The sequence below is a fragment of the Psittacula echo genome, assembly GCF_963264785.1.
Source record: "Psittacula echo genome assembly, chromosome: 20".
Lineage (NCBI taxonomy): Eukaryota > Metazoa > Chordata > Aves > Psittaciformes > Psittacidae > Psittacula > Psittacula echo.
In genome coordinates, this window is record NC_137756.1 from 3,457,268 (window position 1) to 3,472,645 (window position 15,378).

At 43.8% G+C, this 15,378-nt stretch overlaps 1 protein-coding gene across 1 annotated transcript in view; it reads right to left on the bottom strand.

The window, feature by feature from the left end:
* The window catches only part of ABCA12 (ATP binding cassette subfamily A member 12), a gene marked incomplete at both ends in the record, with an annotated part of 85,662 nt that extends 71,045 nt beyond the window's left edge, over positions 1 to 14,617 (bottom strand). Inside the window, 2 exons of the mRNA XM_080632030.1 lie at positions 10,545 to 10,638; positions 14,549 to 14,617. Coding sequence (XP_080488156.1) covers positions 10,545 to 10,638; positions 14,549 to 14,617 — 163 coding nt within the window. The remainder of the gene's footprint in view (positions 1 to 10,544; positions 10,639 to 14,548) is intronic.
* Positions 14,618 to 15,378: the final 761 nt, after the last annotated feature.

Sequence of the window (15,378 nt, forward strand, 5' to 3'; positions counted from 1 at the left end):
TCATCTAGCCAGGCCAACCACATCTCCAAGAGCTGAGAAGAGCGAAAGCATGCAGAGCAGTCTTAATAAACACAAGATACCTATAATACATGCATGCCACTAGAAATCCTGGCATTTCTACATTTGCTTCCATTCCAAATAAAACGAAGAAAACTTTCTTGCTTTCCTGAATATTGTAAATTACAACATACTTCCCTTCAACATGAGCAAAACATCTTTCCTTCAAGTAAAGGTGCTTGGTAGAATAACAATGAAAAATGTCAGGGTAATAATAAATGTCACATAAGAAAGAGGAAAATTACTATTTCACTAGGATCAATAAGATTAATTGAAATTGACTGAAGTGTTTCCATCTAACTGGACAATGTTCTATGTTGCCACATTGATTTTGCTGCTTTCATTGCAGAGGTTTCAGGCATTTGCGTTAGCTGAGTCCAACCACTGACTTCAAGGAATCGGGTGTTTTAACAGAATACAGGCACAGCACCATGAACCCCAATGTTACTCCCTTCAACCTGAGGCTGCCTGCCCCAAAGGACATCAGTGCTGTGAGGACAGCAGCCATTATTATCCACACCAGAGCAAAGGAAAGGAAACAAGTAGTATTTTCAAGTGGTCTCCTGTGTAAACTATCACCCAGCGTGCTGCTAAGCATCTTCATTTCCCTCAGTTCCTCAGTCTCAGCTCTGCTACTCAGAGAGATATTTTGCATCCCCATGATTTGAACATGCAAAGCCCCTCAAATAAAAAGGAGCTACCCCAACCATTTCTTTTGCTTTCAAAAATCACCCATGCATTCCTTCTCCCTTTTCTACCCACACTGTATTTCTGGTTTCAGGGCTTCCTGCCTTGCTCTGCCATCTATCCTGCAAACCAGACGAAATCTATATTCCATTTATTCCTTATCAAAGATGTGGAATTTCCATTATGAATGGCTTTCTTAAATAAATGTAGGTACATTAACTGTATTTTCTTCCTCCTTCACCATCAATTTAAAAAGGCATACTGAGTTTTTCTGTTTACTATCCACCCATAGTTCAGTGTCGTATCATTACAACTCCTTGGACATGAAAAGATTCTCTTGGCTTCAGATCTCACACACTCTGATACTGCATATACCTTATGCATTAAGTCCTTCCATAGTTCATAAAAAATCCACACAAATCTCAGTTCCCTCACTGGTGAATTAGAGGCACTAATGAGCAAATGGCTTCATTAGGAAGCATTGTGTTTAAGTGAAAATGCATTCAATCACTGCTCAGTCATACAAAGAGACTTAACAACTGTGACTCTTCAGCAAAGAAAAAGATGGCCGGAGTGGTTTGATAGAGAAATAAATAAAACCATGATCAGCAATAAAAAGGGTGAGTAAATGACCGTCCCTCGCAACACAAGGACAAAGAAACACATTATGATCATGAGGTAGCAGGCAAAAAGGAGAGGAAATGCCTTTTATTTAAAAAAAAAAACAACAACCAAACAGAAAAAAAAAGAAGAAACCCCATTTTGGTAAATATTGTGGAACTCACTGCCACGGGGTGGGGTATGCTGAAAAATAGACATTCCTTTATAATAGAACTGGACACATTCACCAAAATACACTTGGCAGTGGCTACCAAATATAATTAACATAAGGAGGACATGGAGCTGTTGGGGAAAGTGCAGAGGAGGCCACAAGGATGATCAGGGGCTGGAACACGTTATGCAGACAGGCTGAAAAAGTTGGGGCTGTTCAGCCTGCAGAACAGAAGCTGTGTGGAGACCTCAGAGCAGCTTCCAGTGTCTGAAAGGGGCTACAAGGATGCTGGGGAGGGACTCTTCATCGAGGACTGTAGCGATAGGACAAGGGGTGATGGGTTTAGACTGAAACAGAAGTTCAGGTTAGATATAAGGAAAAAGTTCTTTACTGTGAGGGTGGTGAGGCACTGGAATGGGTTGCCCAGAGGAGTAGTGAATACTCCACCCCTGGCAGTGTTCAAGGCCAGGTTGGACAGAGCCTTGGGTGACATGGACTTGTGTGAAGCATCCCTGCCCATAGCAGGGGGTTGGAACTAAATGATCTTAAGGTCCTTTCCAACCCAAGCCATTTTATGATTCTATGATGCCTTGGATTCAATCCCTTCAGATTCTAGCTGGAGAAACCTTTAACCTTTGAAGATTTGAGTGTTGGAGGGAACACTCTGTGCTTTGTGGTCCTACACACTCTCTCAGTCATCACCAAACAGCAGCAGGGAGTCTAACCCAGAGTGAGTTTATCAGATGTGATTTATATTTGTCTAAGAAGTCACAACACAGAATGAAAATATTTACTGCTACTTTATAAGCAGAATGTTTAACTATATTGTGTACACACAACCTTCTCACTTCCTTTCTCATCTTTCCCGCAGTCACACAGCATTACTTTAAACATCCTGTCTTTGATTTGTTAAACAGTCAAAGACAAACATGCCTATGTCATGACATGATGACAATACTGTTCCTCTTCGACCACGTGCATCTGCCCATTTGCACCTTGGTTCACATCTATTTATCAGTAACAAATTAAGCTGCCTACTTTTTGTAGAAAAGCTTTATGATAATGTTAGGACTTTTGATCTCTCTGCAAACACTAAACCCCATCATCAAATCCATGGGATAAGATTAATTTTGAAGCAGGGTATTTTTTACATACATGAGGAATGATCCTAATAGAATCATAGGATAGTTCGGGTTGGAAGCAACCTTAAAGCTCATCTAATTCCAAACACCCTGCCATGGGCAAAGACACCTTCCACTAGACCAGGTTAAAGCCCCGAATAGATGACTGGCCTATCCCTTATGTATGATAAGAGAATATTTAATTGCCATGGCTCTTGAATTGCTGTGACACTGTGACATTCATGTATACTGACACTCACACGTGACCTTGGAGAAAGGGACCTCCATAGTTACGTGGGAGCAGCGCCAGGAGGCAAATGCCACCTAAGACTTTCCTCTACCCTTTCCACACCTGCAAGATCAATGCCCACACCAGTCCCACACTTGTTGCAACAAACAGGGGTGAGGACAGTAAGTGTTACAGTTCCTGGCAGTACAGCCCCAATCTTGATGAGTGTCTCCAAAGCCCACAGGAGTAATTAGCCCTATTGATTTTAATGGGATTACTCAGACTTCAGGTTAATCACATACTTCAGAGCTGTGCTGGAGCAGAACTAATGGCTCGGTATTGCACTCCCTATTCCACTGTTGCCTTTCATATCACAAAAGCCATTTTTAAACCCATTTCAGAGCGGGCAGGCAGTCCCTTTCACCCTCTTTTTGGCCAGCCAGCAGAACTGACACTGACCTCTTCAATTTCACCTGTTGAGCAGTCAGCACTCAAAGAAGAGGTTCCCTGAGCTTACTCCCAAGTTGCAAGACACCAAAAGGCCTCAGTATTTATCGGATCAGAGTCACACTGGCACACAGCATGGGGAAACCAGCCACGACACACGCTAATTATGGCAATCTGGTGTTGGCCCAAGTTTCAGTGTCCCTGGAGCATGCACATTCCCCCTCTGCCTTCCCATTATGCTTTAAGCAGTCTCACTCTTAGCCATCTTCCTTCCCTCGTATGAATTATGAGGGATTTTCTTATTTCCCTCGTATAAATTATGTAACAAAGATGTTGCGAGCATCTCTTGCACATACATCAGTTCCCCTGTGTACCTCACAGCCTACTCTGATTTAGAAATCATATGCCAGTTACCACATCCTGTTTCTCAAAATGAAAGCCCAGCAGAACCCCAGATAAATCCATTCCCTTCAAGATGCCCAGTGTGGCTGGGGGAGATTCAAGAGCTTGCATTTTCCATCTTTACAGCGACAGCATCCTTGTTTTCCTGAGTGTCTCAATAACACGATGTCCTCAGTTGTCTGCCTACAACAGTGAGATCAAAACTGCTAGACTCCTCCCTGTGTTGGTGGCCTCAATGGAGGAAGCATTTCGTTGCCTAATTCTTCCCTTGAGCATTTCAGGCTGCGCAAATAAGACCAGCCCAGAGCAGACAGCATCTGCTTCCATGCTTATTAAGACCAGGAAAGCTAGTTCTGCTCGCCCACAGACCTTCACCTGCCACCCCCTGATTTAATAAATTCAAAATCAGCACTTGAATGTGATTGTGTTGGTTTCATGCACTGATCGGGGATATCAGAAAGATAAGAGAGCCTGAAAATTGCAAGGGAGTGGGAGAAGAAGTAGGTGTAAAGGGAGGAGAAAGAACCCCCAAACCAAGCACAAAGAACAAAGGAGGGAGATGGAAACCTCCTAAGAGATATTGCAAATTTGGGTTGAGATGGCGAAATGACAAAGCTGATGAGCAGGGATGGCACTGGAGGTTGACTGTATTGTGGAGGGATGCTACACTGCCTGCAGCACAAACACACCAAGAAAGAGAAGAGGAACTGTGCACTAGTCCTTTTCCTACAGGGCTTTTACAAGCAGTATTGAATGCAGAAAAGGCTAACTTGGTCTTGTTGCAATACAGCCAACTTGCTCTTGTCTAAATAAGCAGCAAGGCACTACGCAAACAGGACCTGAGAAGGGAGTCAGGATATTCCCAGCAAGAACCTGGAACCTAAAAGCTTAAATCCATATCTAGACTCCTGAAAAAAAAACCCCAAAACTGCACAAATCTGTGTTTACTAAACCAACCTGTGTCAATAGTGAGTACTTCCACGTAGTCTCCAGAGTCCAGGTTTAGATTCTTTAAACAAAAGTGAACTTTCCAGAAACGCACACATCAACAACTGCTGACTTCATCCCAAGCCCAACTGCTCAGCACCTTTGGAAAATAAGTTTGCATTTCTAGGTCCCACCATTGGTATTCAAGTGCCTCAGGGAGCCAGAATTAAGTGACTGCCCCAAGGCCCTGTTGTAATTCAGTGAAGAGGGAAAAAAACCAAACAGCAGCAACTCAGGAGCTCTAACTCTAAACGTCCTTCAGTCACCCCTCACAAGGTGGAAGAGTCTGTAGAAAGCATCACGGATGTGGAGATGTGTTTGGAAAAGAGGAGAAAACTGACAGAAAAGAAAGGGAGGAAAACGAAGCAAAGTAAAGGAAAACGAGGACTGGGGCTGCTCCACCACAGTCAAAAGGTGAAGGAGATCTGGAAGTCTGATGTGTACTTGTAAAGAGTAGGTTGAAGCCTTGGGATGGGTTATGACTTGCATAAATACTTATGACTTATCCAAATGAATGGAGTGGCCTATGTAGCTGAGCCACCAACTCAACTCCCTGTAATTAGCATGGGAACTTATTCATTTTTCCATCCTATTAGGAAGAGAAATTACTTCAGGTCCCTCTAACTGTGAAAAAAATTCCTTTAAAGTGCAAGCATCTTTTCAGAGCTTTCTCATCTCCAGGATGGTATCTCAGAGGAAGAATAGTGCTGTGGTCAGCTTGCTCCATGCCATCTACCCTCACTTATGTACTGGCAGACTCAGCCATCGCTCACATTGAGAATTAACCCAGCTCAAGATCTTTCTCTGTTCCTGGGAGAAACTGTGGGACAAAGTCAACGTAGGGGTTTCTGCATCAGAGCAACACGCTGGGATTGAGGCAGGGAACTGTCAGAGCTGAAAGTGGTTTCGACATCCTTAGTTATGCAGACCCACAGGGCAGGACCCCCCTGAACTCATCTACCACCACATTGCTGCAACACTCAGAGGGGCATGGGTGATGCAGGGTGACCGGCACTGCCTGCCATGTGCTTGGCAGAACCTTGCACCCATCACGACCAGCTGCCTTACCTGCTTCCTCAGAGGTATGGGAAAGCGGATGCTAACTGCATTTACCCTTTTAAGCAATACAGAGTATCCTCCTTTTTTTGACACTGCTCTAACCAGGGCAACTTATGCCTCAGTTACGTCTAACATGGCAACAGTCCTCAGCAAAGAAGTCATAGGAGAGGTGTATCTGCAGGTACCACAAGCCACGGCCTCTCTCCTAAGGATTCTCAGATCTCCACTGTGAATCATACTAATTTTCCCAGCCAATTCTGGATCTGTTCAAATCCTAGCTACCTATCACAGTAACACTGGATGGAGTGTAGTTCAGAGACCCCAATATCCTGGGCCCTCTCCCAGGAGCACTGGAGTCAAGAATGAAAGCAGAGTATCTGCTCCTACGTAGTTATGTAGAAGCTGCTCTTACATAATTGTTCATGCAGCTCTGGCTCTAAACTAGACCTCAGCAGCTATGCTGGCACTGGCCAACAGTCTAGTGCTCAACTATTAGGATATTGCCCTCAAATATTAGCTGCAAAGAGCAGCTTTGTGGAGCACTGCTACTGAGCCCATCACAAATACCTCTGAGTGAATGCAATACACCCTGCAGGCATATCCACAACGGTGATGAAATCCAGGTGGAAATCGTGGGAGGAGTTGTTTCACTGAGAAACCCTGAGAACATTATTCACGGAAAAAAGTTCAGGGAGCAAATTCCCTGGCAGAATTGATGGATTTAAGGCCAGAGTCAAGAGCACAGCTTCCTTGTATGCAGAATGAGGTATGGCTTTAAGAGCCTACTGGCTGTCCCTTGGAAAGCCAAAGGAGTGGAGCTGAGTGGTGTCTAGCACTGAAGAGCAGGGTTGCTGAGTGAGTGGACTGCTAACCACACCCAGGAGAGCTTCTGTGGAGGATAATGATGAGGGCAAACTGACAGAAGGGGGAGAAGGGGAAAGAAAGGGAACAGAAAAGGAAGAAACCAGGCAGGGAGCGTGTGACAGTGCTAGTTAAAGCCAGGAGCGTAACTGTGCTTCTCTGTAGACTGAGTGGATTGAGACCTGAGGAACAGATTGTATCTCATATACAGCTCCCATACCTTGCAAAAACCTGTAGTGATGGAAAGGGACTTTTATCCCTACTCACTCCAGAAAACAGGCGATAGAGGCACAGAAGACTGGAAGATACCATCAAACCCAGTTCACTGGCTTTCACACTGCAGGCTCCCAATCCAGAGCTTCTTATTCTACATGTATGCCACAAAACACATCCCAATACCTCCTAGCAAATGCAGATGCTGTAATAACAAGGTCAAAAAGCCACAACTGTGATGTGCATAGTAAGTTGGATGGGGATTTTGTTTGGTTAGACTCTCAGCTCATCACAGGAACTGGGTATGCAAAGAGAGAGAAATCTTTTCAATTTCTCCTGACAACAATCTCTGCTGACCTGGGTATATATCATCAGACAGATGCCTGGGAGAAAGGAGAGAGGTGTTTTTCTCCTCTAGATGCTTTAGTTGTGAAGAAAATTACATCACAGATGGATTTCAGCTCCTTGTTTTCCTCAGCTCTGAGTTTTCCTTTGAGCATCCTCTTGATGAGTGACATTTAGTTGGCATGTCATTTCCCTTTGGACTTTAGTCAGGCACAAGCTCCATTTGCACCAGGTACTACACAACATCATTCAAAGCAACTTGCTTTTGCAGGAAGCTCTTGCCTCTTGTTCGTTCTTGACTGATATTTGCTTGGTGATTTCTCTATATATTGAATGCGTATTAGACATCCTTCAGAAGACCTTACTGTCTTCAATTTGAGCTATTTTAACTGAGCAAACAATAGATTTCATGATATTTCTGTGGCACTCAATACATGAGAGAAACTTACAGGCTCAGATTTTCTGTGGGGTTATCACTAAGGTTCCTAAACCTAGCATTTGAGTAGTTCATTCTATCTCTGTCATTGATTCTGGGCTTCTTGACTTTTTTGGCCACCTACAATAATCTCATGACAGCAGAACTAAAAACAGCTTCCTATCACTACTTAATGATTGTGTCTTTTAAGGCAGGCATTGGAACTCAGCATAAAGTGGATTTTATTCCTGTTCAAAATGAACAGAAAACCCCCTTATGTAATAGTTTTCCTAGATGTGTCCAATGTTCTAATAGAAAAGAATGTTCACAAATACTTTCTCTATTGCTTTTCAAGCAAAAAGTTGATACATTTTTCCCAGGTGTCAAAAAAAAAATTAAAATATATTAATAGTCAAGAGGCTATTCTTATTTAACTAGAAAAGCAGCAGAAACTGGCTGTTTGATGCTCTGGTTAACGTTCTTCTCCATCCCCTTGGGATTCTTAGGTGGTGTCTGAATATCTGGATCACAAGAATACACCACAATCATTATTTTCCAGCATCTCTTTCAATAGAGAGTTACTATTACCCACTTCTAAGGTAGACAGACTTGCATACTTTGTGATACTTGTCTCAAAATAGAATTCACCTACGGAAGGGGATGAGTCCAAAGATCCTGCTCAATCTCCCCCTTTCCTGCAAAGAACAACTGATGGAGCTACTTGCTGTTTCTAAGAACATTCCTTCTCATCCATTAATTCAAAGATGCAGTCATTCAGAGCCAAAGTGATCCAAATAAATATAAATTCAAACTAATGGCCATGTAGAGTAACAGAATTCATATTTTACCATCCAGCTGGCTCTCTTGACGTTCGTCTTACTTGATTTATCAGGGGCAGAAAGCACATCCAACGGAGCAGCGTGGGAGGACTGCCATTTCCACACTTGGCAAGACCTGGGGCTTTCACAAAGTACCACATCCTGTCTTTCCTGCTTCAACTGGTTCAAGGGAATTGCATAGAACCACAGAATGGTTTGGGTTGGAAGGAACCTTAAATCTCATCCAATTCTAACCCCCTGCCACAGGCACAGAAACCTTCCATTAGACCAGTTGTTCCGAGTCCCATCCAACCTGGCCTTGAACACTGCCAGGAATGGGGCAGCCACGGTTTCTCTGGGCACCCTGTGCCAGCGCCTTAGCACCCTCACATTTGGGAGAACTTACAAAGGATATAACAGGCCTTTTACTGACAGAGATGGGCTTTGGGTCAAAAGACCACCCTAAGACACCAAGGATATTTCTCCATTAAATATTTCCTATGATACTTTTGACATTTATGCAGCCTTCCCATCCCTGATTACAACCTGAGGTACACAGACCTTTAGGTTGGGCTGTGAGCTCTCTGGGACAAGGGCTATCCTAAATGCATATCTAATATTTTTCACAGTGGCCATTTCTCACAAATTATACAGAAGCAAAGACTTCAATCAGAGTATAACGTCACTGAGGTATTTCCGGCACGTTATACATGCCATCAAGAGCAGATTCCTCATAGCCGTATTTTATACACCTGATGGCTACAAAGACTGGAAGCCAACTGCTTGCTCTCACTGCTGCCAGACACTGCCTCTTCTCCCCCTGCAGCAGTCTCCATGCCCTAAATATACAAATAGAACATTGCCCATGCCAGGGTTTCATTCTTATCAAGTTGATGACAGCCTGATGCAGGTCATCCCTGTTGGTGTCTCTCCTATCAATAAGCTGGTACATGGTAATTTTTGAGGGCCTATGCCTACCCTGTGCTGGGAAACTGTGGTTCTCAATAATATCTCTTCACAGCTTTGTGCTGCAGCACAGGGATGTGATTCAGCAGGCTAGCTCTGCAACATGAAGCAAGAATCTTGCATACCTTTCAGGGTCTCTGCAACAAGGAACCTCTCTATTGAGCAGAAGGGGTGTATGAATGAAGAGTGTAGCTCAGTGATTGATTTCTCCCAGCACAGAGGCAGGCTATTACTGGAAAGAGGGACTAAGCCCTTTTATTCACTCCTCTCCCTTCCCTTCAGGCTGCACATCTGAGGCCACAGAGAGCAGAATCAGGGATTTCACCCAACTCAAAATTAACACTGTGAAAGGGAAAAAGATTTCCATTTGGATAAGCTCCTTGCTCTGTTTTACCATATCACTTTATGAACAAAATGTGCCCAGGACTGGGACGTGCTGCTTCTGATGGCAGTGACCGCTCACTAGATGTGATTAACTAGTGTGTTTTAGAGCAGATCTAAGTGCACCCATGCTCTGAAATGCAGACATGTTGTCTTGACCCAGGAAGTAAGGCTTGCTAGCACAAACCAGCGTGTGCAAACTCTTCACTCATTTAACCACCAATTCACCCACCCAAAAAGATGCTCTTTGACTTGCTAGAAAGTGCTCACAGACTTACATCATCAGGTCCCAGGAGCTAAAAAAGGTACCAGTCTTCAGCTGAGCCTTAGTAGCAAGCTACCTAAATTGGTACTTCTTGCCAGTAGCACACACAAGGTAAAATCTTTCATGTTGACCAATCTCATGTTTGTTACCTTACCCTCATAAGCACACTTGAAGCCCTTACTCATTTTACTGAAGATCTCCATCAGCTGCCCTCTTGTCTGTCAATTTATCATGTAAATTCATACTGATGTCAGTAGCAGCACTGAGTGCCTCTCAGTGAGACAGTGCTTTAAAGTTGTTTTCTAATAATAAAGCTAATCTGAAAAAAATAAAATAGAAGCAGAAACAACCTCATAGGAGCACACACATTTTATTTACAGCATTCTGCATCCTAGGAAATCTCCACTGGAAACTATAAAGAACCCAATTTGTAAAAGTAACAAAGCACATCAAATTAACACATCAGTCACTGAAATGAGAACGAAACCCCAAAGACATAAAACCAAACCAGTTACTTACAGTTTGGCTGTGGTTCCGGAGGGAATTTGAAACGGATAATGGCCAAGATTATGAAAACAACCACAGGCCAGGAAATTAAAATGAACGAGCATACCTATAAAACAGCAATGAAAATAGATCGGTTATGTTTGTCACATTGATGTGTCCCAGAGCTTGGCTGGAATGTGCAAGTGCTGCCCTAAATGAGTAATGATATGCTCTGTAAATCACTCCTGTCTTGGCACGCATACAATTAAACCCAAGTAGTATCTATGCAGGAAGAAAAAACCATGTATAGCAAACAACAAGTCTGAAAGAAACACAAGCCTTTCTGGGCTTCAGTTTGGCTGATGATTATAAGGGAACAACGCTTGCAGCTTTGAGACACTGCTATGTAATAGCAAAGCATGCTGAGATGTATAAGGCTTTTGGAAGCACTGATCACAAGATAAAAGAGCTGAAGTGTGAAAGGTTGTTTTCACTTTCAGTGAATGCCACTGCTCAAACAATAGGTAAAAATTACTTTGATTGAACTATACCCCAAAATGTAAGTTTTTGACAAGTAAATTGACAAGTCAACAGCACTTTTTTCCCCAAAAAATGTTTCACTGCTCTTCACAAACGGTAGTTGAGTCTCACAGCGAGGATGAAAGAAAGGATGTTTTCATAGTAGTCATCAACAAGATGTGGAACTCAAAGCAGAGGGAAGGAAGGTATTTGTGGAGTTGTGTAACGAGTCAACTGGAGAAGTCACATTTGAACACCGATCACCAGGATCCTTCATATGAGCTTCTCACCCCAGCAACCCAACTCCCTGGCACCTTTCTATTTAGAGCTGAGATGGAAGAGATGCTATAAAATTGGGTTAGCATTTTGGAAAATCCATGAACATTTATAGAAGTCTTGCCTCTGACACGGGTTGACTGTCTCAGTGGATGAGAATGAAGAAAATATAGCTTGCTAATCATCTACTTTAGTAAACCAACCTAGGTAGGAGCCCCAAAGTCAGTCTTAAAACTGCATGCCTTGGAGTTTTGTAAGCTAGGAAAATGCAATTATTCAAATCATCAACTGCTTTTGTACTAGCTGGCTACTGCATAGAGCTTTCCATCCACTAGTAGTTAAGCTCAAACTACCGTGTGCTGCAAAATTGCTGTGCTATTTTCATGCCAATTTTGGAAGCTACAAAGATGTCTTTCTTCAAAATCACCCCATTTTTCACCGTCCTGTTGTTATTTTTTTTCCAGATCAGCACATATTACCCCAAACTGGTTTTCCAAAGTAATTCCAAGCCTGTAAGTGTTTTCATCTCTGGAACATAAAACCGAACAGACAGACAGACAAAAAAATCCTGGAGAGCAATTCAGCTTAAAGATGGTTGTTTCACAGCAACTCCATCCCTATCATCCCTGATGAGATGACACAGCCATTGAATTAGGAGCAAGATTCATGCCTCAAAAAACACACAACTGACAGACGTCAAACCACAAGGCACCTCCCCACACATCCCTTCAGAGAGGATGCTCCTCTACCTTCAGCATTCAGCAACGTTTTAGCTTTCACAGACAGTACTCTTACTGCTTTTTATATAAAAAACTTCTAACAAGACTGACCACTGAAACTAATACATTTTCATTTTTCTTATATCATACGGTTTCTCTATAATCAGTCCCAAACATGCTGTTTAACTCTGATTAATTCACAAGCAAACAGGATTATTAACACATCCTCCTTGTTTAGTACTGTGTAGGCTAAAGTAAAATTATAGGGTAACAGCACAGAATCTGATATTAGTCAGAAGATGCCTAAAGGAAGGGCAAGAGAGCTGTCATATTCTTGGGGCAAGAAATGAATGCTGATTGTTTCTACTCAGGGAAATCTTTGTACCTCCCCATTTTAAGCTACAACAGGGTTTATGCTCCCCACTTTCCACACAGCTCTTCCCTTAGTACCTCTGTCCTTTGATTCATTTGGAATTAGTAGCTGGGCACATGAATTGCAAGATAACAGCATTTCCATTGACCAGGCACTTCTAGTTCACAAAACCCAAGACAACCACTTCGGCCAAACTGCTTGCAGGTTGAACTTGTTGACTTGAATGGAGCCATAACCAACCTCAGTTTGGCTCTTGGGACATCAAGCTCTGTGAGGTAGGTTGCATAATCCTTTGGTTCCTGGATTATTCCGCTGCTAAAAGTAGATTTAATTTCTCAGACTGTACTTAGCATTTCTGGATGCAGGCACACTCTCTCCCTCCTCCCTCTGTTTAAACAACCGCGCTGCCTAGAAGTGGCAGAGATGCAAGAGGCATTGATTTCCCCAGTTCCCCTTGGTACACAGGCCAAACCTTGCTCCTGAGAAGGCTGCCACCTAAGCTCACGACTGTTCCTGTCTCAGCAGCAGTAACCTCTATTGAGGCACCCCTGGCCATGGATGCAGACCTGCAGCTGATTTCAACACATTGACAGCCAAGCAAGCTGTAGCTCTCCCCATGGTGCACAGGTAGAGGCACTCTCTCCAGGGGATCTGCAGAGAGCTCGCAGAGGAAATAAAGTGCAAGGCAAAAGGCAAAAGCAAATGTGTTTGCCAGCTCTGGAAAGGCTGACAAGCAGAGCAGGAAAGCACATAAGTCTACAGGGGGGAGCTGACTGCTGTCAGCCATACCCATCAGTCCAGTGAGGGCAGCCAACACCACTGCAGCAGCAGGAGCCAACTTCACTCCTTATCAGCAACCGAGCAGCACAACAGAACACTTTCTCACAAAACAAGCATGCTAAAATAAAAAAAGCTTTCTAAAAGCCTGGTCTGTAAGTGAAGGCAGACTACACAGGTAAAACCAAAAACCATAAGCAGGAGAACAGAGAGATCAGGACGTTTGGGAGCAGAGACCTGGGTTTACCTCCTCACACCCTCTCCAGTGTGAGCAAGCTCCCTAACTTGGAGCAAGAGAGGGAAATGAAGGAGGGTTGCAGGGAATGCTGCCATAAAATAATCAGTACTTTGCCAGATTTTAATCAGCATTTCTATTCTATAGAATTGATATTTCAACTCCTCAAGAAAACAGAATTAAGCAAGTGAGACCATGAGGTCAGAAGTACAGGTAGGGCTTATGTTAGCATTGACTCTGGGGTCAAAAGAGCTGAAAAAACATGCAAATTTTCTGCTTTTAGGCTGTTAGGATTCCTCTTGAGAACTTAGAGGTAACTTAATGGGTTTCCTCTGCATCCCAGAAAAAGTCTCCTGTATCCTTGACAGCAGTGAAAGATACTCTGAGGTGCACAGCACATCCACAGCTCCTATGGAGGATGACAAGGAGTCAGGTCAACTCAGTACCTAACTAGATCGGGCTCCAAAACTAAGAGGCAGGACAGGACTGGTAAGAACGCACCTTGCAGAAGCATGTGGTGATAGGAAGCCTTTCACTCCATCCTCAGATCACACCTTTCGTGGCCATTTTTCTCTCTTGTCAGCATTTTCTGCACCTACCAAGGCTTCCATTCAGCAAAGCAAGTTTAAAACATTTGGATTACTAGCAAGAGGAGTTGTCACAATGCAAGTCCATGAGCTGCAGCATTGCTTATGCAGGAATTACAGTACAGCTGCATTAAAATCAGACTGGGGCAAAACTACTGGCCAGGCTTTGCCTGGACCCACAATGCTACCCAAAGGAACATATTCCTCCCTGGTGCTGCTGCAGTTCAGATTGCTCTCTGGACGTTGCTGGAAATGGTCTGCCCATGAGTTTGAGCATGGTTTTGTTTGCATGGACTGCTGCGCCAAGCGAACAACAGCGGCATCCGTAATACTCAATCCAGACTCCTGAGCCCTCATGCATGAGCTCTGATGCAAGACCTAATCACTTTGGCTTAAAAAGACTCATCTTCACTTCCATGCTGTTCCCTTCCTTCCCTCTGCATCTGTCACCCTCAAAATATCTCTGTTTTAAAACTGTGACCTTCCTGTCCTGCAGTGCCCCCTTTGCTCCTCAATTCCTGTCATTTCCAGGCTCCCCCTATCACACTCACCGGCTGCCTCTTGACACTCAGCCAGTTCTTCCACAGCAGGATCCTCAGGTGCTGAGAGAGCGCAGCCATCCTTGGCTGAGCTGACCAAAAGTGAAGGGGCTGCGTATTCTTCCTCTCCAGACTTAGGAAGCAAAAGCAGAGGCTCTAACCCAAACGGGCATCCAGTGTCCAATATCCAAGCCTCTGCCTCTTCCCCACAGCATAGCTCTGAAGCAGCTACTTCATCCACTTGTGGCTGCTGAACTCCCAGGAACTGTAGCTCTTGTCCTCACAGCAATAGCTCCTAGCAAATTCAACAGGTTCTTCTTCTCCAGGCAGGCAGGCAGGCGCATCAGCCTGTCTCCACTTGTGTTAATTATAATATCCAGCCTCTCCTGGATGCTCCTTGTTCAAGCCCTAACCGATAAAATGGATAGCATTCCAACAAGATGCTTCTGCTTAAACAAAAGGTGATGCATGCCTCCTCCCTCCCCATGATGAAACTGCTTGCCTGCCTACACACCGCTTCTGCTGGAGAGGTGTCATCAACAGCAAAGAGTTAGGCCACTTGCCAGGCCAGTTTGACTTCCCTGATTTCACAGGGAATAGCTGGGAAGAAGAAAGTCTCCATGGCTGCAGCACACATCTTCCTGGCATTGCTGATTGCGAATCAGGGCTTTTTAATACTTCTGAATGTCTCAAACCTACCCAGCCAGGTAAATTAACTGAAAGAGTTAAAAATATATACTTCAGTGAAGCTCCCAGGTACTGATCTAATTGCTCACCTTCCTGCATCTTCCCTTTCCTCTGGCAGATGAGTCCTGGGGTTTTCACTAATGGAATTTAATACA